Genomic DNA, 26,355 nt, shown 5'->3' on the forward strand with positions numbered 1-26,355 from the left:
TTGTAATATATTGGTAGTAATATATTAATTTAATCGAGTTTTTTATTATAGTATTGTGTATTAAGCTTATAGTATTAAATCATGTTTTTTCTGAAATAATTAATTCGAAAATGAATTGCTAAATTACAAATAAACAACAACATAGTTAATTCAAATCATATGATTAAATAACCATGTGACGATAAAGTGCACAAATTGTATTTTGTTCCTCAAGAATAAAATCTAGTTAAGTGATTGTAAGACACATACCGGTTTTTAGGGTTCCGTAGCCAAAATGGCAAAAACGGAACCCTTATAGTTTCGTCATGTCCGTCTGTCCGTCTGTCCGTCTGTCCGTCTGTCCGTCTGTCACAGCCGATTTACTCGGAAACTATAAGTACTACAGTGATGAAATTTGATGGGAATATGTGTTGTATGAACCGCTACAAAATTATGACACTAAATAGTAAAAAAAAGAATTGGGGGTGGGGCCCCCATACATGTAACTGAGGGATGAAAATTTTTTTTCGATGTACATACCCGTGTGGGGTATCAATGGAAAGGTCTTTTAAAATGATATAAAGTTTTCTAAAAAACATTTTTCTTAAAGTGAACGGTTTTTGAGATATCAGCTCTCAAAGTCGTAAAAAGTATGTCCCCCCCCCTCTATTTTTATAACTACGGGGTATAAAATTCTAAAAAAAATAGAGGTGATGCATGCTAATTAACTCTTTCAACGATTTTTGGTTTGATCAAAGTATCTCTTATAGTTTTTGAGATAGGTTGATTTAACTGTAATTTTGGCAGGTGTATAAATTGACATAATAAGTTTATTATATTTGCTGCTACGGAACCCTTTGTGCGCGAGCCCGACTCGCACTTGGCCGGTTTTTTATGACTCAAATTATAATCGCTATGTAACATATTTATGAAAAAATATTTTTTTAACCTTATAATAACTGAAATAAAATTTCAAGTTATTTCTTAATGTATGCAAAAGTGAAAATACTTATGCCATAAAAATATTGATTTATTTATGTTCAATAATTGCCGAAATAAACAGTTTTTTGTGTCTCCTGTAAAGTAGGTTAAAAACACATAGCGAAATTTGCACGCGCAGCGACGAAATTCTGGTTAAATGGGAGATGCCGATGTTCTTACGTCGAATATCGTCGGATATTTTTACATGTGTAGCAATACACTTATGCTAATGGGACGATACATTTAGAGCAATTAAGGAAGAAATAAGGACGAAAACGATAACATTCACATTTTTCTTACAAGCCTATACGGAGGCTTAAAATATTTTGATATGGGTCAAAGTTGAATTTTTATATGGACACTGTAGCGAACAAGAGCATTGAAGAATGAAAATTTAAATAAAAGAGCCTTTGTATTTTTCAGAAGTTTCTACCTATATTATAATCTCAATTCAACTCTCTTTAAACACACAGTACTGCCATCTAAAAATCTTTTTTATTTGGTAACTAAGGAGTTATCGAATCAACAGCCCCAATTTCACTTTCAAGAATATCGTGACTGCTAATAGCACATTTCCTATCTCATACTCATATTTATTTGTGCAACGGCTAACCTAACTCACATTAATATGAGAAGCAAGTAGCTATTAATTCAAAATACGTCACAAGTAACACGTATGTCGCACATTAAACTATTTTATTACTATGTTGCCGAAGCGTAATACCTTGTTGATTTTGGACGTGTTCGCGGGACAGGTGTGTGCATTACTGTTATTTAAACGAGTCGTTTTGATGTAGCTTCGAAATAAGAAGCCCCATTTAACGTTGTATGCACTGTAATATACCAGGATAGTATGCTGATTAATGTTTATTTATCGTCTAAATTTCTTTAGCGTTGCTCAAGCGTATTACTTGAGAAGAATCATAAACTAATCGACAAATAAAAAGCTCCAGACAGGTAGTTTAAAGATGAACAATAAGTACCTAAGTAAGATAATATTTAACATAACAATAAGTTTACATTCGACTTCAATCAAAGTTGCAAAACTTGCAACACTTGTTTTCGCGATAAGTTTATTCCTTTGTCATTTTCTGTCCTTCAATATGACCTAGATAATCAGCTGGAGTAACATTTCCAGACCTTGAAACTACATTATGTGGGATGCATCAAAAAAAGATATGACACAGCGTAGTATCTGCAATTAGTTCGGTCCCTGATCATGAAATTTTGCCACAAACATTTCTACAAATAACACAAAGTCACATTATATTAAGCATGTTTGTTGACACAATTTGATGATAGATTGCGAAAAGATTTATGTATGTACGGGATTAAGATAACAGCTTATTTTGCATACAGTGTGGCCGAGGTGTCACTGGCAATCAAAATGTATCGTGACTCTTGCTCACATCTTTCAAAGAAGAATAAAGAGTAGCTGCTGACTTCAGCTGTTATTCTTCTGTGGAAAAGACAAGCGTCTTAAAACATTAGATGTCTACTACGGCCACGGCTACTTGGTTATACCTTACAGCTACCACCCACCTATCCCCGATACAATGTGGGCACTGGGCTGCGTGGCGACTGGCGACAAAGTACGGATCGGTGTCGCAAACCCCCGCGTATTTCCATCGGCGTCGGGCGCGTTACGTTGCGAAACGGTCAGCAAGCGCCAAGCGCAAGCATCGGGGAGGCAGAGGATGACGCCCTCAGATGACACCGCCCAGACAGAAATAAATGTGCAAGCTAAACAAACCCGGCATTTCCGGCGGCACGTGGACTGACACAATAATGTAAATATATCTGCGAATAATTCACAGGGATGGCCACATCACACCAGACATACCCCTAAAATTATAATCTCTATTTCGGTCGGAGGATCTTAAACACTGAATCATTAAAAAGCAACAAAGATTTTATACTTTGAACCTGAACCTTTAATATGACAATTCTACTTACACATAGCGCGGCATAATTTTTATTCCAGGTAAAAATAACACCACTTCATAATGAGAGTGAGAAACTATTTAGTTTCTTCTAAAAATATTCAAATAGCAACTCGAAAAGAAGACAGAAATTGAAAAGAAAAAGATGGACTTGGACTGAAAGTCTGCATGGTTTAATAAGTACCAGGACATCAGAAAGTGGGCACCCTATGAGCACGCGGAGACGCGGGGTGCTTGGCACGGCGAATATTCACGTTTTGGCGACGCTACGCCATGAATGGGCGTAATATTACGCAAGCCGGCCTTTCGCCTGACACACTCATACAGAATTAACTTGTCTAGAGTGCCTCGAGTACCCTGCAGCTGTATTGCATATTTCATAAAATAATTTATGCATTCTGTTTTGTACTGATTTCAATTAATGGAAATCCCACCATTTCACCTGGCAATGAAACCGACCAATTGAATTGTATTAATATGATTTGGAACAGTCTCACATATTTATTGCAGGTGCATATGATTCAGGTGAAGTGAAGCGAAGAGATCAAAGAGCATTCTTCATTTAATATTATGGTAAATTCTTGCAGCTAGTTTTAGAAACGTGACGAACCTTGCGCTACATATTAGGTACAAATTGTTTGATTTGTCACACCTAACACACTATGTACTGTTTGTAATACAAGATTTCTAACAGAGTTGGTAGGTATGGTTATCAAGATGTTTTCAGTTTCACATTTAGGCTCTTTCAGAAGTGAAGAAAAAGATCACGCTGGTCTAACTAAACCAAAGTTAATTATAATTGAAGCAGTAAATAATTTTCGTGTAATGTTGTTTAAGTTCTAAAGTTTTCTTTTCACACCACAGCAACGTTAGCAATCAACGTTAACCTGTCTATAATAAATGCAACCAGAGTTTATACAGGTTCAACTAAGTGATAATTTTAATAAAAATAGCTAAGCCAAGATTATTCATTGACCTAATACGTCATCCTAGTCTAATAAGGATTATATTTATTAACAGGTGTAATCGTTATGAGAAAGCTTTTAATACAGGAGTCTAAAAATAAATTAAACAGATTTAATGAAGTGACACATTTGTTTTTCTAACGTGGGTTTCATGCATATTAATATATCTAAATATACATATAACTAGATTAATATTAGAATTATGACTACAAATAATCTTGCCACGTCCCATAGTTAGTATATGTAGTTCCTTATGGGGTAAAAAAGGAAATCTTTTAAGATTTAGTCACTATAGAACTAACAAATTCATTAGGTTAATATAAGTAAATAGTTACATTACAAATGAAGAACGAAGTATTTTTTCTACTCCTAAGTATTTAGGACGAACTAATATTATAAATGAAAATAAGTGGTTACGGGACCTTTAAAATATTATTTTCATTTAGGCATAATTGAAAGCGCTTTGTACATACGTTTGTATGTAATAAGCTATCCTTCTGATTATTAGGAGAGCTACACTGAAAAATACTCGTACAAATAAGTACAATTTTAAGGGAGCTCAAAAATGTTTTTTGGAGATTCAGCCTGTCATGACTCTTGAGGAATCTCTCGTTTAGAGGTTGGCGCTCAAAGAACGACTACTTTTATTACCCGACACGTAAATGAAATAAGCCTTTCCAGGTGATAAAATGAATCGAAGCAAATAATGCAAACATAACTCCACCGGCATGGACGGCAGATTGGCAACAATTCGGCGTCTATCTATTTCCAAGCAAATTATCCTCAGGCATGAGTTATGGACTCGCCGTGACGACCGGCGCAGTTTGCCAAAACGAGGATTATGACTGACCTGACATCTGCTCGGCGAACATTAACAATGTACTACATTTTTTTATAGCCTCGGATACCTACAGACTACTTAACGTTGCAACGGCTTAAAATCCGTCACCTCTCACCATATCTAATATTTATTTTTTTATACTACGTCGGTGGCAAACAAGCATACGGCCCGCCTGATGTAAAGCGGTCACCATAACCTATGGACGCCTGCAAATCAAACAGTTTCACATGCGCGTTGCCACCCCATTAGAAACTTGTACATTCCCTTTTGCTGCAGCTTTTGAATGTTCTTTGTGGCCCTTTATATCGTCTCTTAGCGCCCATGGTACAAGCTTTGCTTAGTTTGGGGCTAAGTTGATCTGTGTAAGGTATCCCCAATATTTATTATTATAGATCATGTTAAAGAACTTACACCTTTGACGAAAATGCTAGTCCTTGTACAAAAAATAATTGTGTAAAAAGGACATTCATATCTTTAATTTTTATAGAAATCTCAAAAACTAAGACATGTGGAATCCTCCCATCAATAAAATAGACACATCTGATGAGAAAATCAGGAATTTAGTTGAATCTCGTATTATTTCTAACTACAAGTCGAAAGTAATAAAATGTAAAAAAAATACGAAACGCGGAACATAGAGTTGTCTTCGATGTCGTTATACCTAAAATAAACGTACAAGTATTTAATAGTATTTTATGCAACAGGCGTTTAAAGGAGGTCAAAAAAGACGAGTGGCGTGGGTAACAATTTGAGGCGAAGCCGAAAATTGTTATTAACACTTTCGCTACCAAGAACCCGACTGTCGGGCACACCGCTCGTAGAAGCGTAGCCGATTACATGGGTTTCCCCGTATGTAGCGAAAATGTCGTAGCGCCGCGTAGAGCCCGGTTTCGAAAGTGTTAAGGCGCCACGAGTATTTTTTGACTCAGTTAAACACCGTTGCATACAATACTTTTTCTACGACCATGCACTTACTTTTGAATAGTTTTCTAGAATAACTTTCGTGAAATTCGCACTGTTTCCTATAAGTATTTTGACTTGTCTTTGCAATGTTTCTGCACTCACCCTGTCGCTCGCACTCCCCCGCGCCGCCGCCCGCCCCCGGCCGGCGCCCCGCGGCCCGCTATATCCCTTAACGGGTACCTAACAATGCTTTAAGAGCTATATCGTATGCGTGGGTGCGCGGGCGCCGGGCGGGGGCGGGCATCTTTTATGTAGGGTTTTAACGATCTATGCACGACACGGTAAATGACGAATAACAACACGGGAGTAGAAAAACATAAAAATCGGATCAGAATAGTGATTTGCGTCAAATATATGCATTCCGTGTCATCTCAGAAATAGTTTTATCTATTGCAGTAAGCACTTAATATATTCATACATTAATTAATTTAATTACATTCAAATAAGATAGGATGAAGCATAACACTCGTGTAAAGTATTCTTTCATGGTTATAGTTGAAATGGAGTAAATTAATAGATCCTAGAAAAATTTGAACCCAACAAAAAAAAACGTAAATCTGGATTGCATAAGTGTACATCCTGATCTGATAAGTATCTAGGAGAGATTTGGACTTTGCATAGAACATAAATATGACTTCCCGGAATAATGGGTTACTACGATGTCTTCCAATCTGGTAGCTCTTGAACAAATTATGCAATAAGAGATCGTGTGTAGCACTGAAACTCCTGAGTCGGCCTGTCATGCATTGTAACAATTATGTCAGTAACACAACACAGCCCAGCTAAGGACATCGCCCTAATACAATTCAACATCCGTTCAACTGTTTACCTTGTATCGTTCAAATAAGGTGGACGATTGCATGGTTTTCACAATGCAGTTACTGAAGATATTTTGCTCAATGAGCGGCTCGAATCACTCGGAACAGCCTAGCTGCACGGTCGGCTCGCCAGCGAATATTGTATAAGAAAGGTTATTTTTGCCGTCGTCCAGGGTCGCAGAGCGTAAACACTGCCGATACATGGCAGAAATGCCTCGAAACTGCTATGCGCAAGCACGTATTGTGCGGATGTTTACAATTATGATTATCTGCTTCGCGGCTGTTTCTAACCGGGACTTTTTAATTTATTGCCCGATATGTATGAATACGCCTATATTTAGAAGCATCTTTATATTCTTTATGTTGAAGATGAAGGATTCATACGTGGTATGATTGATTCGGTTGAAGCTTCCGGCAAAAATGCTCCCATAAATTATGAAGATCATACATATAAGTATGTTTGCACAGTTGTTGCCTTTATGCTTTAATTAGGTTACGATTTTTTTACTGAATGCAATGAAAAATGCGCTACAAGAAATGTAGGTCACCGCCATCGCCATTTTTGATTAACGCTCATTATTAAAGTTCAAAAAGTAGGCATAAAGTTTGAAATATTAGTGTATAAAAGAAAGTCTATAAAAAATCTATAAATTGGCTAGAAACTAGTGCAGTGAATCATGCACGCGCGCGCACCTCCTCGTGCATTTAAAACATTGACGTCAAAAACTTAAAACGTACGCCAAGGATAAACTGTAACTCCTGTTTCAGTTATGTAAATATTGTAATTTGCATATTAATAGCAATACTGTTCATAAATTCAATAAAACTTTTCCAAGCACTAAAACGAAAGCCGTTAAACCAAAAAGAAATTGTTCCGCGACCGAATTTTGTTGTAACAGCGCCACGATGAAAAGTTTACGTAAAAGTTTCTAATGTCGTACGTCCAAGGCACTCTTTATTTTAGAATGTATTTGGGGATGCTTAACGTGGATGTCGCTACTGGCATCACATTAATTTAACAGTCTTATTATGAAATCCCATGCGCAACGCCCTCGCGTATCCGAGCGTGTTGTTAAAATAAACCTAACAATAAACAAAAACGTTTTAAGAATTCGATTGTCTCGCGCTAACAGTTGAGCACATCTTTACGCCAGCTATTAGTTGGTAGGTGTATCGGACTAATCTAAAGTAGTTTTTCTGTAATAAAACTGTATTTATAGCCAATCTCGTTTCGTATATACGTTCGTTTGTCACTCGGTTGACAGCTGAGCGAATCAACCAGCACTTAACGACAGCAGTAATTCACGACGTGAGCGGTGCACTAGCAACCGCGAAAAGTATGCGAGCAATGTTTAGAAAAAGCTGACGAGTTCAGGTTAGTATCCGCTGCCAAACTCATATTAAAGTAAAAAGTAACACTGCCGAGTCTACATATATGTTTGATGCAACTTTTAGAAAGCGTGAAAGAACACATTTATCAAAACTATGTTTGCATTTTTTATAAGTAAAAAAACATCTTTCCCGACGCCATAATAAAGTGAAAAATTTGTTAAAATCGCAGCAACGATTTCACAGAACTATTTTGAAAGGCGGCCGAAATATGTCTATATGCCACTTAGTTGATAGGTGTCACAGAGGCTGCCCCAAATACAAAACTATCTTTGGTATAAAATGTGGAGGCAGCGAACTCATGTGATTAATATTCTTATGCCGCGCCAGAAATTTAATGAATTAACGGTATACGTTGATTCAGTATATAAGTAGCGGGTTTAGAAATTGAAAGTGGTTTGTCAGAGGCGTGTTGACACGGGTCCAAGATGCTGTCGTTAGATATCGGTAATATGGTTTGCATGGCCGACGCAGCGGACGCACCTTGCGCTAATCGCGTGCGACGACACCCCTCGTTTATCATAATACCTAATACATGTTTGGACGCCAACATGCTCGTGTTATGATCGCAATTTTATGGCATTATCGGTAATGCATTTGGCAGTAAACCACGGCCACCGCTGACTCTATCACTGATCGTATTTCATTTTGTCCTAAGAAAATTATGACAGATATTTAAATGCAATAATCAAAACATCATTTTACAGTCCTTACAGTTACGTCCACCATTATGGCATGTGGCGTATGAGGCGTGTCACAAATATCACAATTCACGTCAATTCAGTCTAATTGCTACAGAGGCAAAGAAGATATAATTTATCTGGTGACAGTCAGTCACGTAGTCAGTGTTGTTACCCATATTGCTATTATTTAAAATCTGTTTTTACTTAGTCAGTTAAAAAACGGTATAAAACTGGATAATAGGGGATAGAAACATCATAAAGACCAACGAGGTCAAGGTGCGTATACAAAATGAGGACGACCAGACTAATTACTCGCCCACGTTGTCGATAAAGCTCAAATTGTTCTAAGTAAACATTTTTTCATGTATGCATACAGCACAGCACTATAAACAACCACAAAAGCAGTATCCAATACGGCCTTATACATGTAGGTACATAGTTGTATATCTAATGTTAATTCCAACAATTTTCTATTTTTAAATCTCCAGCATAATTAAATTGTCAGCTAAAGATGATAATTAATACTATAATAAAAGATATATTAACGATATGTAGACAGTTTAAATTCAACAAGTGGTTTATATGTGAATTACACAACCACGGACAGTCAGTGCCAAAATTCTATTTGTGACGACAAACCGAGACGGGTATATTTAACTGCCACCCATAAACTGTCGAATACTGTCTCTGACAACATCGAACGAGACAATATCACTAACGCAACAAGGTAATGTCTTCATTAAATTCATGCACCGTACCAAAACAACTTTGCAGATGCAAGACATGGTAGTGCAAATAGCTTATAGGTATACTAATTCTGACGATGTCGAAGAGTCATATTTACAAAGGGAGTAATGATGATAATCCATCCTTATACAAGGAGTGGATCTATGGGCCACATCTGCCGATCGAGAAAGGCCATTCAAACTACAAAAGCGAGCATTGCGTATCATTGCAGGAAAAACAGCTGATCACCCGGCTAGGGAATTGTTTATACATCACAAAATCTTAACTCTGCCCAGTGTATATATACTTACCGCATGCCTATACGTTAGAGGAAATAAACATAATTACTCAACGTTCGGCATAAGAAGCGATAGGTATCGCGCGCAAAACCTACTTGTGCCCCCGCGCCGACGATTGGCTAAGGCCCGAGCGTCTCTCAGCGTCTTCGGGCCAAAACTATATAATAAAATTCCACTCGAGATGAGAAATGAAGACAGTGATACAATTTTTAAAAATAAATTAAAAGCCTTACTTATAAAAATGGCTTGTTATGATATTAATGAATTTGATAACCTAAATGATAACTTAAATAATAAGATGTAAATTGTATATTTTCGACACAAATAATAAAAAATTAATTTAACGTAATTTTGAACAATTATTAATTTGAAATGTATACTTACCTAACTGAATTTATGATTATCGCGCAATTGTAATAATATATTATACTAATCGCATAATTTAAGTTTAGTCTTAAATGCATGTTGCTGTTTTAATATGACTTGTAAAAATGTATAACTTTTTACCAATAAAGATCTGAAATCTGAAATCTGAATAATAAGGACAATAAATTTCCGCTATCATGTGGAGTTAGGATTAAATATTTTCCTGTTCATCTGACACTAACCCGAAATCGAACTGTTAATGTGTTACTGTGTATACTCGCCTCCACAGCAGGCAGTAGCCGGAATAATGCATTGTTTGTAACTCATCTACGCAAACATTCCATTCTTATGCGACACAATTCGCATAACCCGACCTTTCAGCTCGGTGCATAAATAGATCTCACTCCGACTTGGGCGGAAAATTACAAATTCCATACTCGTGATTGCAAGGATCGTACTCATATTTGGCCTGATTTTACTGTATTTTAAGAGGTAGGTAGGTAGGTATTAAATATAAGGTTTTAGGAATCTGCTTGGCTGATTGTACTGACAGATTGACACTAAGCACTCTTATGGGAACAGTTCTGATGCTGCTGTATGCTGGTTGTTTTCGTCTGATCAAGATTCTTAATTCTTATACAACCTACCTATATGTTGAAACTCTTTATTACTAAACCCACAATTACATGATACTACATTTGTACAAAATACAAGCATCTCTTTAAGGTAGCATTTCTCGAAAGATTTTGATAGATATAAAAGCAAAGGTGGGAGGTTGTTTACTAGAGCATTGATGGCGTTTAAAATTTTAATGGCTTTTCCTGTACTTGAGTAAGGAAATCTCGTGATGCGCCGGGGCGGGCGTGGGCGGATGATTAAACCGCCCAGCTTGAAAACAACGCTTCAGTTACATTCTTCTGTAGAACCAGAGTTGAAGAAAATAAGTTCTCTCTTGACATAGTAATGAAATTTTAAATACAGGAGAGTACTTGTCCACCTCCAGTCGCTGCACTATCTTTAGCTGCTGCATTTTTTTACCAAATACACTACAAGTTGTGCACACATTGCACTTTAATACAAGTCCAAGATATTCAAAAGCAATTAATGCTTCTATCTGTTGGCCTTCGACGTACAGTGGAGAACAATCGGTAAGAACTTCGGAAAATAAAAACCTATGCAAACAAATAACTGAAGGTGCTAAGCCAAGGGACCGACATAGAAAAAGAGTTTTCCTTAACAAAACATTTGTAATTGACATTTTTCACCAATATATAATATGATTTATTTAACCATTCGAACATATATTACTGTAATAAAATAAACTATAGCTATTCTCGAACAAACAAGGCCCCTCTTTCGACATCCTTGACTGGAGCCAGAATAAGGGAAAACAAGGCCGTCGTCAGTGACTCGTAAACGACCCACTAATAGGACTAAACGTGTCAAAATAACCGCTATCTTTTAACCAGCTTTGAATTATTGCTGTATGATGACATTTGTTGGTTTTATTGTGTGTTTACGATAGTTTTTTAAATAAAATAATCCGTCATTGTCTAAATTTATCAGAGACGACTTATGAAATAAATGATAGAAATAATTAGACTATTTCTTAGAGAACTGAATTTATGCAATAGGTCTGTGATTGCCAAAATTGACTGGACTCCGACCCACCTAACAAAACTGATCCACCATTTTAGTGACTACACTTGGTCATCTTGGCTAAAATAATAATGATAGAATGGTAGCGCTCAGATAATCGTATAGCTCGCACCCAAAATTACTGGTTTCCATTGCTAAATAAAGTTCTATTTTCAACATCTATCAAAAAGCTAGCCGTTTTTACTGTTAACAGTTGTGTAAAAACATCAAAACTATGAAATATATTCTAAACAGACAGACACGAAAACTAGTCAGTTTCCTCATGTAACAATCGTAAACAATAAAAAAACTGCAACGTTAAACGATAACCCCACGCTTCACGATCTAGATCCAGCATACGTAGGCCGCTAGGTATATCTTTAGCCACCCTTACTCACTGGAGTAAGTAATATGTGTCACGGCGGCCGGGAATGGAAAGTGCATATAAATAGTGGCCAGAACGCTCCCGAGTGGGCCGTCTTATGTAACCGGGACGTAGACTGCCTCCTGTAGACTCTGTATCAGTTGAAAGATATGTTTGCATAACAATAACGAAATACGTTGTAACTACTTACAAAACAAATGGGACTTGCGAATTGTGTTATGCGGTACATCGGATTTCATTCATAAGTGTCCGACAGCGCACGTGCACACGTTTTACCGATATTGTTGACGCCGTGCTCTGAATTAAATGGAACAGTATTGATCATTAAAGGAGCCAATTACGGCTCATAAATATTAGATACAAGCCATTATTTATAAGTATCATAAATAGTATAATGACCGTTACGCCGCAACGCAACTAATATACATGAAAAATACTTAAAATCGTTATATATAAATCTGTTATTAGATTTGGCTTTTAAATAACGCTTTTGTTACAAATTTGGGTGCTAAAAGATATCTGGAAGCGAGTGTTTTCTATCGAAAAGCTAGCCGGTGTTCTGCTTCTAATTTAGCTCATTTAGCTTACCGTTTTTTGTCTAATTTGTGGCTATGCAATTATTAAGATTACATTAATCGATTTGATCCTACGCCAATCACCATACGCTCATCTGTACATGTTATTTACAGTTCGACAGGGTGGAATTGTGGACCCAACTAAAATCATCGTTTTCGGAATACCGCTCTTATTATATCCTGAGTACTAAGTACTCAGGATATAATAAGAGCGGTATTCCGAAAACGATGATTTTACGACAACATGTTTACGAGATCTCAGTCACAGATCGCTTACTAGACAGATCAAGTCTTGATCTGTCTAGTAAGCGATCTGTGACTGAGATCTCGTAAACATGTTGTCTCCGTCCAAAATGTCTCCGCACCTCCTTAGTTGTGGTTTTAAGGTTGGCGTTACAAACCTTTGTTATGTTAATGGTACGGTATAATTAAACCAGATTTTATCTCTGTTTGTTTAAGAATGCTCGCCGACATGACTGCTTCTGAATAACAATGTAGGTCATCTACGCGTTTATAGTTTTAATTTTATAAAATAGACTTACAAAGTAGTTACAATGAGTATGTTTGCTTTGATTATCCATAAAAAGAATACATCGTCTTCGTCTTGGCGCTTATCCCAGCTGATTATCACGGCTAATAGAATTTTTCAATAAACTAAACAAAAAATAACTTGTTCATCCATACTAATAATTATAAATGGGAAAGTGTGTAGGTATGTCTGTTTGTTTGTCCGTCTTTCACGGCAAAAAGGAGCGACGAATTGACGTGATTCTTTAAGTGGAGATAGTTGAAGGGATGGAGAGTGACATAGGCTATTTTTTGTCTATTTCAAACCCCCCACTTCCCTAAAATGGGTGGTGGAAGTTTGTATGGAGCATTCCGCAATTTTCGAACTTAACACGAGCGAAGCCACGGGCGAAAGATAGTGTTCTTATAATTTCAATGTTTACATTGCTTGTATGTGTACATGGGTTTAGTAATATGGTTGTAAATATAATGTTCTATAAATTTAATAGGTATAATATTATGTTTGTCATTTAAAATTGACATCACATTACAATAAGGAGTTCTAGTAAAAACAAGTGTCTGTTAGCCTAAATTGTGTATAACAAGGAGTTATTTTCTTTGTTCAAAGTTTGTTTTCTGGAAAATGAAAATTTTAGTTTCAGTTCTGTATTCCATTACCTTCATGTAGATCACATACCTATTACTTGGTTACATTCCTGATACATAATCCATTATTTATATCTGTGTCAAAGAATGTTGCACCGTGCGAATTCCATTCACACGCGTAGATGCAATCGTGTGAGTAAAGAGATAATTCGGTCCCGGGACTTCGCATCGTAACATGCGTTAACCATACTTCGGGTTACACTAACCAACTTTCATATTAGAACGCATCAAGTATACGAGGTTGAACCGCTGCAATTTGAACAGTACTACATCTGTAGAGAGCCTAAAATATGGTAATGTAGTTTTTTGGTGTCTCACTTGCATAACTGGGGCGTGTCGGCGCACGCGGCTAAAGTAATATACACATTCAACCCCATATGTTTACTGTTACAGCTTACTAGGGCAATCATTAACGTAAATTCTGAAAACGCGCAATAGGTTTTTATGCACTATAAATTTTGTTCGACGAAACAGTTATTACTTATTCCGATAATTGAGTTTCGTTTGAATCGATTATAGGCACAAACAAATGCTTATTGTTTTTACAATTACAGCCCTTCAACTGAACCGCTTTATAAATAAGAACACAACTGAAACTCAATTTTACAGAGAACAAAACCGTGCCATCTTATCTTAGCATACAACCTGTTGCACTACTTGCAAAACTTGTTCTCAATTTTAACTTTACCGTTTTATATTGACAAATAATGGCGACAGAATTAAAGACAGACAGTAATTGGAATAATTGGATATAGTTTACTTTCGAAAAAGGCACGTGAGAGCAGGTCTTGTGTGGTATAAGAGTAAAGAAACATACCAGAGAAGCAAATACCTCTCAACGTGTTTGCCATAATCGACAAGACAATGAGTAGATACAAAATGCCAGATGCTCTAAGCGTTTTTAGTTGCAGCGGTAGTAAACTGTTTCTCTGTTTCGTTTCGGTAACATCGCGGTAGTGACAGGTGCTTACCGTTAAGCGGCGTGGCGCGGTGCAGACGCCGATTAATTAGGATAGCTCGAGACGCGAGACAGCCGCGGCACGCGATATGAAATCATCCGCTATCATTGCAGGGCTGTTCCCGTTTGACCACTTTATTAGGTGTGCCTTGAAGACTTATCTTAAGATGGCATTTGTAAGTGACGATTAGGAAGTGCTCATGGCTAGTCGTACTTGGCTTTAAAGCACTAAAACGCTCAAGACTCAGTTTCAACTACCAAGCACGCTGTATGTGAATTCATCCGCTATACATACATCTGCTCCCGTTTCACCACTTTATTATTTGACTTTGGAACCACTAGGTCGCCGAGTAGCAGTTACAGGCACGAATTATTAAATTCGTTATCAGAATCACTGCAAGCCAGTTCCCTTTTGACAAATTTATTAGACAAACTATTTTTGTAATATCGAAAGATGTTGGAGCGTTGGATTCAATCGTGTAAATCAATTTCCACTACCAAGTTGACCTCTAATCCCAATCTAATTCGTCATAATTTTATACGGTATCCGATTTAAGTTTGTTGATCCATAACTGTATTCGTTATCAAACAGATGGTTGTTTATGAAGATATTGTAACATATTTCAGTGTTGGAAAGATTAAATCCTTTTCACTGCAAAGTTTTTCTCGTTTCTACCAGCTTCTGCTTTTACTACTTCGTCTACGTAGACGTAGATTGATAACTTGAACTGAACTAACTATACATGACACATGACCCGGTTCAATGGCTTATGCGTGAAGACGTAACATACAGCATAAGTAGCGCTTATTGCCTATAATCAGTTGACAGTTCATTGATTCTTATCACTTTCTATCACCTCGATAGGTGATTGTTTATGAAGACATCGTATAATTGGTAGTCGGAACGTTTGACCCGTGTAATTACGGCGCGCTAATCGCCGCCCGCGCACTCACCACGTGCGTCGCTGACTGACAGCTGTACCCCCACCTATATAGACCAACGTCCACCTTGCGAATATCGCCGTTATACCCGTCGTAATAGAGATAGTTATCGCGAGAGTCATTTGTAGTGAAGTTTTTTTTTCGGGGGGAAATGGTGTCAGCCCTCCACTGACCGGTAATTAGTCCGTTTTTGCTATTTTACCCCTTTTACGATTTCGAGTTGTTCTTCTTGGCTTTATGAAATTAATTTAATACGACTAAACACATCTGCTATAGCACGTAGGTACCTAACTTAGAAAGGGCCACATAAATATCCGACATATTACTTGTAGAGCCATAAATAAGAGCCTGTTTTTCAGTCTTCGAAGAGTAAAATATTATTGAAAGGGGCTGTAAGTACTGTAACTGCGAGTATTATTATATCTAATACGCAAAATTGTTAGCCGTATAAAAATGTACCTTATTTGAAACAATGGCACATTTCTAAGACCGAACGGTTACCTATTATTATGACACTATTATTCATTGATTGACATAATAACTTGCGACGTGACAGTAATAGTAATTTAAATTTAGGTGTCGGCGAAGGTGAATAATTTAGGAAAACATTTGAAATTAAATTTAGTGTTCATTAAATAATAGGGTGAAAATAACGTCTGTCTTTTATTATGTACCTAGAACAGACGGACTGGAATTGAACCTGCTACTTCAGCTTTCGCGGCTGATTATTGATAGAAAATAATTTAATTTGGACCATTGTTATCTCAATATGTTATTTACCGGAGCTAAACAAAGACTGTAAACTCCATACTAATATTATAAATGTGAAAGTGTGTGTGTCTGTTTGTTTGTCCGTCATTTAAGGCAAAACAGAGTGACTTATTGACGTGATTTTTTTAAGTGGAGATAGTTGAAGGGATGGAAAGTGACATAGGCTACTTTTTGTCTCTTTCTAACCCCCCACTCGCCTAAAACGGGGTGTAAGTTTGTATGGAGCATTCCGCAATTTTCTAATTTAACGTAAGCGAAGCCGCGAGCAAAAGCTAGTATAAATTAAACGCTCTGTTTAAATAATTAGTTTATTTTATTTAAATAAGTAAGCTAGTGTTATTATAATGATTTAAATTGTCTGTATATGTATAATTGTTTTCCTGCCGATATTGATAGACACCGAAAATTAAATGGTAAGAACTTTATATATAACTTTTCAATTGTCTTTAGAGCTTTCTAAATGTCAATTACTCTGACTATCATTTTGACGCTTAACCTACGTTTGGCTCTCGGTTACAGGTTGATAAACGAGACTGAAGTTATTAATGTTCATCAAACTGTTAAAGTTAAAGCTACAGTCTATAAATTATAGTTATTGTGGTTTGGTTATCCACCACAAATGTAATGAAGTTCCAGCCACAGGGATCATAAATAAATATCAACTTGTAGTTAACGTAGTATTTTGACATACAACTTATAACATATATTTCAGTTAATGATCCCACTGATTACCAGTCCCCTCGAGGATATCGGCCTATCAGTTATTCAGCGGTGTCATTCTTTGCTTTTAACTGGCATACCGAATCCAGCGAACTGATAACCTTAGGTACTAAGTAGAATAGATAAATAGTTTTTTTTAAACATCGCATCATAAAATTTGTATGCTTAAAACTAGTGCTGCAACCAGGTTTACAGTGAATAGCGTCTGTCAAATCATAACGTTTTCATTCATCTGTATACGTGTTATTTTTTCTTTTCTACTAAATAGATGTAAGTTTCTTTCGAAAGCTGAAAGACTAGAGCTTAAACAAGATTGGCAGCGCAGTCTGTCACTTCGTCACATTTTTTAATCTGCAAAACCTCTAGGATATTTGTTTTTTAAAATTGTTATAAACATGAGGTACGGTACCGTCGCAGTGTCTGCAGCGCTTCGGCTCGGGGTGCGATCTCGTCGCCGAGCTCGCGGTGTCGTACCGGCATGGCAGCGCATCCCGCGCCGGCGCCGCCACCGTGTTATGCGCGCGCGCAAGGTACCGCTCTACCGCTCCTGTGGCGGTGGCGGCGATGCAGCCACTAAACTGATCCACGCCGCCCGCCCGAGCCGATAGGCGGCGCCCATTCCACATCTATTTTGGGCGGCTGTGACTCATGGCTCGAACTGCCCGCGCGCAGCGCCCGCGCATCACAGGCTCTAGCTACCCCGGTTAAGCCTACCCGCTGCTTCCGAAGGCTGCATCCTAAAGGCTTCTACGCGACTATACGTGATACATCTACGTAGATGTCACTGTACTACCTCTAATTGCGACTTTTGTCACGTAGGAGCGGTATTTTGACGGCGGCGTTTAATATTATGGTATATTGTTCGCAACTTGTATTTATATATCTTTTTAGACATTCATTAGGAGTAGGAGTTGCAAATTGCAATCGTCTTTTATACGTTTAACTTTAAATATTTAATATGAAATAAAATCGCCCTGCGTCTGTCTGCATATTCACGAAAATCTCAATAAACTATTGAACAGATTTTCATGTGATTCCCACTTATCATAGATTGTTGAGGAAGATTCAAATCATATTTGACTTAGTTTAGTTATTTGGAGTCAAGAGTCTAAAGACCCTTAAAATTACGCCAATAATACGCAAGTATGTATTTAGTAATATAATAGAAACATCCCAATTGTGTTACAAACTAACCAAATAGTTATGATATGAAGGAAAAGTTTCCACTGCATTATAAATAACAATTTAAAAAGCGGGCCAGGGACAACTAGGTTTGGTTTGGGCAATAACATTCTATCCCACATACCACATCATAATGTTGAGAAATCATACAGGGACTTCTGAGCTTTTCATCTATTTGTGTATAAGGAAAACTTAAAAGAAATTATAAAATATAGTGACTTTAATTTCTATATCAATGCAGTCAAGGGCTGTCAAAAAGTTTGTATCTATCTGAAATTTATGAGAAAATAGGTAAAAATATTAAAGAGGAAGATTATAATAATATTATATCAAACTTTTGTTTCATTTATACTTCTAATAGAAAAATGTATCAAATGCTGTCATTATGAAGGATGTCATTTAATAAAAGCTATGGTGACCATCTGACTATGTAACCACTAAGCAGGCTGTATGATTGTTTACCAAAAAATTGTTAAGGTTTAGTATAAAAAAGTTTAAACATACTATCTTTAGTAATATTATGTACCAAAGGGTAAGGGTCCCAGTTTTTTTTTTAATTTTGTACCATATGTATATAGAATTTTCTACCAAAATATCATTGTAATTTCTGTCTATCGGACCAGCCTCCAAAATAACAATATAAAGATATTGTTTACAACATTTGTTAAAATATCTATTTTAAGTATTCCAGCAAGATTCAATATCAAAATGAAGGCCTATGCGAGTTGACTCTATATCCACACAAACACCTGTATAAATAACCCAGCTTGAAAGACCATAGAGTTATGAACAGAGTAACGGACACATCAATTATATCTTCAAATTTGTACAAATTACCAGGACATTTGGTGTAAGATCAAATGATGTGAAAATAATAACTAATGCCCGTCTACTATAAGAGTAAGACATTGAGAAAAGTGTCAGTTGTCATAATCTGTTCGGACAAGACAAATATACACGAGTCAACTTTATATTTCATGCAACTGCAGATTATTTCTATCTACTTTAATATCATGAGTGATGATGTAAACAATAAATGCATTAATAAACCATGACTTTAGAAACTGACAAATGTAAGTGAAGTTGACTTGAAGTCATTAAACAAAAATGAAATTTAGGTTTATAAATAATGCTTAACATTTATATATATATATATATATAACATTGTATGCTTTTCAATGGGAATCATTTGATGTAATACCAATTTTTTCAATAATCAATTAATCATAAAAAAAATATATAGATAGAACAAAACACTTTCAATAAGGATTTTTAAAATTGACCAACCTATATTGCTATTCTAAAGCATGGAATGAACACAATATTATATTGGTGTCACAAATGCATACTGACATTGACAGCTGTGCGGGATGGATATAGCAATACAATTTTATTACACATTTGTGAATACAGATAATAACATATTTTTTTAAATCATTCTGGAACAATATCAAATGGAACCAAATCGCAAGTACCTATTTTCTGTAAGTTGTACAGTGACCAGATATATTGTAGCAGATGCATTCACAAATAGCAGGTTTGGCCGCTTCAATATAAATATCTAATGGCAACTGTGTTATGGTAGTTTTATGGACATAATAAAATGATAACAAAGTAATTTTTGGTCCACTTTGGGTTAGCACTCACATCAAAATTGCAATGAGAAGTAAACTGGCCATAATGAAAGCTAAGGTTGTCCAGTCATTCCCCTACATCCTGGCACTTTAAGGCTGCTTTCAAAAAAAACGTCAAAAGAATGTAAAATTGATAGTTTTAGTCGGTGAAATACTACACTTTCCGTTATCCAATAGATTTATTTAATTCAAGTTCCAGTTAGAGCATCTTATTATCTTGATTTTTATAAGACTGGATTTTTGAAAACTAACTCACTAAATTAATTATGAATTTTTCTCTAATGCACGTTTAGAAAAACGCATGTATAGAGCTGAATCAGTCGATCTTATTTGTAAAATTTGGACAATTTTCAATATTAAAACGGGTAAATTTATAATTCGCATATCCTGTGCCACAATCATTTCAGACTAGATTTTTATTTTAAGTTTTTGAAAAAGAATAAACTAGCCTAAGGCGAATTCAATTTTTTTCAGAAATTACCTAAAATTAAGTGACAATTTCTTTGAAAATCTACATCACATCGAAGTAAGTTTTGTACTAAATTAATCTGCAACGTTTACTTAAATTGCTGTTATGCCTTACTGATTATAAATTGCTATTATTGATTTTTGCCAATTTTTTGAAAACGAGCCTTCACCGGTACAATTATTACCACTTTTGGACATTTTCTCATATTTTGTTAGACCAAGTAGAAAAAGTCCTATAATGTGATATATATTTATAAACTACTCGCAAAGCCCTTTAATTTGATACCACACACGGTATGATCAAGCGCTCGGTTGCGATTTCACTATTTTTAACACGAAAGCCCTCTTAGAGGCTTTTGATACCAACTAAGCTGGGACCCATTTCTCAAAACTGAAAGTAATTTATCGAAGCTACAAGTTACAGATTACAAGCGGTTGTCTAATGTGACAAGTTGGAAAGAGACTTCCGATGTAACTTGTTACTTTCAGTTTTGAGAAATGGGCCCCTGGTTTAATAATAAACCCAAACAATCAACACAGAAATATAATCTACAGGATGGCAGTCATTTACCCATATGGCAAACAAATTTTTACTATGTTTGTAAACTTTATACAAATTATGTAAGTGTTACTTTTTCCAGTTTTATTTGAATATTTGATAAAAAAGTTAAAATTAGTAGGTACCTTGAAGAAAGAAAGAAAATTGTTTAGAATGTCCATGAAGTGCTTTTAATGCAAAAACTGATAAGAAATATATGTAAATAGGTTTCTGTAGTTTCTCAACAAGTTTATCTCATATTGTAATATTATAATCCCTTAAAATATCGACGATTTAGTGTAGTTATTATGTTGATAAACAATGTAAAAGAAACATGCGTTCATTGTACATGTTGTTTACTGAATCCGTCACCTATTTATTCAACGAAAGTCTATTGCGTCTAAACATAACATTATGAATAAGACTTGTTGGCAACCAACGACCGTGGTAATTATTTCAATGTACTAGACAATATACAGTTATCATTTTCGGCGTCCGCTGCACAGATTCCAGAAAGTTAATAATAATTAATACAGAAGGTGTCTGATTACAGACACCGATACAATCAACGAAATGACAGCTGATTTACATGATGTCATATACGAATTTTGTCTTGACCATTACTAAATAAGATTATATCCCAATATATATTACCTAACATGTGGCCTAAAAGAAATTCTTTTGGTCATAAATAATCGGATAAAGAAAATCTTATCAATAAAAAAGATACAGCTTGAAAACCTGTGGGCGGCGTAAAAACACTAACCTTTGTATGTAGAACAAGTTTTCTTTGTAGGAATTCTCCGCGATTGCTTGTTAACTTATTACGGCCAAAGTCACTAAGCCTTGGTTCACCACGCCACTAAACTTAAACATAGCACAAATGTAAAAATAGTTACTCTCACTGGGTACATTGTTCAGCCATTTTCAATAAACATATACATACAGACTGCACAAAACGGTACTGGCAACGTTTTTCGTTTTCGCCACAAATAGTTTATTGAGTTCACGTCTTGTCGAACCTGCGCCTTACCACAGATAACTTAAATACACAAAATTGCAAGTGTTCACCGTCATGTTGGCTATACGTATTTATCTAATATTTTAATACACAACTATCCTACAAGTGAGAGCAAGAAAGAGTTATTTGTTCCTCGCTCTCACTTACGTGAAAAAAGTCCAAGGTCGCCGTACGATGCGGTCGTTTGTTAGCTACTTTACGTCGCGAAAAATAAACGCATTTTTATTGAGGTTAGAGGGCATTTTTCACCACACCAAAAATGTAATCGTCCTCGCTTGAAACCCTCGCAACACTCAAGATTTCACTTTACAAACCACTCGCTACGCTCGCGGTTCAGTTCAGAGCTTACCGTGAAAAAATTTGTTACCGGCTTCCGCAGCGCTATTAGGTAGGTGGTAGGTGTACATTGTACAAGTTTAGCGCTGCGCGCTGAGTGAAATTTGGAGGGGTTTAGCTGCGCATAGGCACAGTATAATAAATAGTTGGCATGGGGACGCATATTCTTCGCTCCCTGTAATCCCCAGAGACCTGTTTTTGACTTCTGCGCAATAACGGTCAGCGCTAAACTTACGTGCCGCTACTTGTAGAGTGAGAGAAATACTATTAGTACCTAATATGATCCCGGCTTAAATACTACCTCAACGAATATACACGGTGTTTCCGGTATCACTCAAAACCTCAGACACCCCAACTGATTTTTATTTTTTTAAACTCATCTAGAGTATTCATCTTTTAATCTGATCGTTACTTTTTTTAAAATTGAATTTTTAATTTTCTGTACAGCTCTACTTGACTTTTAGCTCTACAATCAATAAAGTAATTGCTAACTACCATCATAAACCATAAGACTATTTATTTGTGTACGTTACTGCAACGACATAAGGTTTACCAATAGACAGCTAAGATGTCACTGTAAAACACTTTAAAGCTTTGTCACAGTAAACTTCAAATTGGACAGGTAATCGCAGTAAGCAAATAAACTCAATATTCAAAATGACAAGGTTGTAATTAGGTAAGAGTTGAATTTGTTATGACTTATGATAAACATTAAGATTGAACTGACAAACAACGTCAAACTAGTAGCGGAAAAAATAATCGTACATGTAACCAGCCAGTATTAATACCCCTAAATACTTGAAAAAAGGTAAACAACCTCTAGCAATGCGATATACACAATGTTGTATTACGAGTACAATAGAATGGGCACGTAAAAAATAACTAATAATACTAATTTAAATAAAAGACCCCCATCAAGATATAGCTCAATCGATTCTACTCTCGATTCTGAACAAACTGTTTTCAGGTTTTTAGTGTTAAGGGAAACACTGTATACGGGAAATGGTCGAAGATATAGTTTAGATCCGGAAACCGCTACAAATTTTTAGAATGTCCTTGGGTATATAAAGGTAGAGAAAGAAAACTATAATAAATATAGTGTATTATTATAATATGCACATTACTTCAGTTTATAACATTATAAATTAGATAAAGGGTAAAATACATTGAAGGCGTCTAGCGTCAAAAACTATCAGTATATAACAAACAAATTTCCTAGAATAATTCGACTGAAAATGCAGATAATTGTATTTTAAACATAGTAAAGACCTAATATTTAATATAAAGTACATAAATTGTAGGAAAAATACAATATAAACAAGAAAGACAAAATTAAAAGCCCTTTCTTACCTAAAACACCTTCAACCAAAAATTGTTGATTGATGTTATACAACATAACAGTAAAATTAGTTTTTGCTAATGAGAATAATAAATCAAAATTACATATCAATTAGGCAAAAACTTGGCAATAGTTACAAATCTTACTATAAATAAATACTTAGGCGGGCAAACACTGGAATTGAATTGAGGAATATAGCATGTAATGCATGTATTTCCATAAATACCTATTGATTATTTTATAACTTAACTCCCCGAGTCATTGAGCGTTACCTTACCGCCACCTTACATTTTAGTAAGGTCAATGCGGCCAGTTTCATCATAGGTTCAGTTTCGTAAACGTGCTTTAAAAAACAACATTCATAATTAATAATTTCATAGACAAAGGAACGTTTGCTTTTAGTTTCAGCAGTCGCTCGTGTACCTACAGAATTGCTCCTATGACGAAATTGTCGACAAGAGCACAGCTATACGTTAGACACATCAGAGATATCTGTATTTCACTTCTACGACAACGATCAATGACCAGAGTCTCTGTGGTCAATAAACTCTGTTCTCGACTATTCATACATTTTGTATGATCCCGTGTGACTGAGGGGACAGACGAGATAAGTTTCGCTAACTAAAGAATCTCTTGTTTTTAATGGTTCGTAATCATCTACCTATTTGAAGTTTGAAGCAATCTAATATCGTATGACATTAAACTGCAGCAAATGCTTGAACTTGAAGCTTTATATTGCTTCGTGATAATTCCAATATTATATACATATTATCATATGATAACACTCAGACGTAAGAGGTCTTACGTTTGAGCGCATATAACTTTGCTAAGAGAACAAGATATGATACTTAAGAATTTCTATAGGAACAGGGACCTTAGTACATTTTACATCATAAAACAAGTTGTTTTACTACGTATACAGGGCGTAACACAAACAGTCGGGATAAACGCCATATTTGTATTGTGTTCAGATTAGGAAAAAGTAGAACAAAAAACTTATGAAGGACTAATCTACCCATACAATAGCAAAAATGTTTCTTCCAGATTTTGTAATTAGAACACGATACCGAACTCCACAATCTCCGACAGTTTGTATAAACACAATGGTACTCCAAGGTCCCTTTTTCCTAAAAAACATCCTGTGATTTTTAACCTCTTGGCTTATTCTGTGAGGCTTCACATAAAACTAGTTTCTAGATATTGTTTAAATCAACTAATTCCTTTAGGGCGAAGTCACATCTATCAGCATCAAACTGAATTTTAGGTATGAGAAATCGCTCGTTTAGTATGAACGATTCTGACGCTTTATGCCAGGAACGCAGAATGTCAGATTAGCAGAATGCCAGATTCGCAAAAAGTCAGATTCTCAGAATGTCGGATTCGCAGAATGCCAGATTCTCAGAATGTCGGATTCGCAGAATGCCAGATTCGCAAAAAGTCAGATTCTCAGAATGTCGGATTAGCAGAATGCCAGATTCGCATAATACCAGATTCGCAGGTTGCCATACTCAATGTCAGGTGATTACTGTAGGTACCACGCGATGGAATACTTACTTAAACAGAATAGGTAACATTACTTAATTTTCCTATAAAATTATAGTTATTTGTTATACAAGGGGGCAAAGTTGTATTTTAACGCCGAGTGTGGAATTGAAAAACGAGCAAGTGAATGGATTCTATAGTTGAACTACGAGCGAAGCGAGTGGTTAAATACATTTGCACCCGTGTGTAACACAAAACGTTTCCCCTCACTATAGCGAGGAAACTACAACGCAAAAAATGCGTTTATCACTGCTTCCAGTAGTTCCACGGGTGGTAAATCATCTTTATTACTAGATTCACCTACTTTTATCAACTTTAAAGCAGTTAATTTGACTTTATTCAAGGTCAAATTACTTTACCCACTAGTGGATAAAATGCGTTTTTACCCGCTGGTATTAAAGGACAAAACACGTGTTTCCGAGCTAGTGAGGGGAAAAATAACTTATTCCATATTCAAAAGATACAAACCATCATCGAAATCCACAGCGCGGGTTTCGTCAAACGCGTAGGTACAAAATAGCATCCGCAACAAACTTCGTCCAAACTACATCAGTCATACCTAATTATAATTCACCACAGTCTTCGTCAAAAGTGTAAAAGGTAAAATTCACAACAAGCATTAAAAAAAATTATTTCGGGCAATTAAAATCCATATCACATTACATTAAATTAAAATTTACAGTCTACATCACATTACATTACTTATATTATATTATAGTTATAAATTAAATTAAATGTATTAATTTGGCTCACATGCATGGAGCACCAATGCCTCAAAAGGCAACTGTCACACCGACTGGCTACTACAGTTAAGAGGCTGTGACGGCTACCCCGGACCCTACCGAGCATCGCGGCACAACGCTTGCGAAGTGTGGCATGAAATCCGTCAACACTAGCGTCAGCAAACATACCGGACGCACTACAGTACCGCGGCAGCCGCAACAGCACCCTAAACGCATCGTTGTATTGGACCCGCAGAGCATTTAGCGAATGCTGAGTATATCTTGTCCATAGGCTACAGGTATATAGCGATGTACCGTACGATCTAAACAGTGTTATTTTCTAATGGCATTCTCTATCAGTCAACCATTAGGCCACACAGAGACATCTCTAGATATGTATACGAAGAAATGGTGCAATGGGAGAATTTTAAGTAATGTTACCTATTCTGTTTAAGTAT

The 26,355-nt window shown here is 36.1% G+C and overlaps 1 protein-coding gene across 1 annotated transcript in view; it reads right to left on the reverse strand.

The window, feature by feature from the left end:
* The window catches only part of LOC125231983 (verprolin), a 50,460-nt gene extending 32,719 nt beyond the window's left edge, over positions 1-17,741 (reverse strand). The window contains exon 1 of the mRNA XM_048137591.1: positions 17,525-17,741. Coding sequence (XP_047993548.1) covers positions 17,525-17,741 — 217 coding nt within the window. The remainder of the gene's footprint in view (positions 1-17,524) is intronic.
* Between the last annotated feature and the right edge of the window lie 8,614 nt (positions 17,742-26,355).

Source organism: Leguminivora glycinivorella, chromosome 12, assembly GCF_023078275.1.
Source record: "Leguminivora glycinivorella isolate SPB_JAAS2020 chromosome 12, LegGlyc_1.1, whole genome shotgun sequence".
Classification (NCBI taxonomy): domain Eukaryota; kingdom Metazoa; phylum Arthropoda; class Insecta; order Lepidoptera; family Tortricidae; genus Leguminivora; species Leguminivora glycinivorella.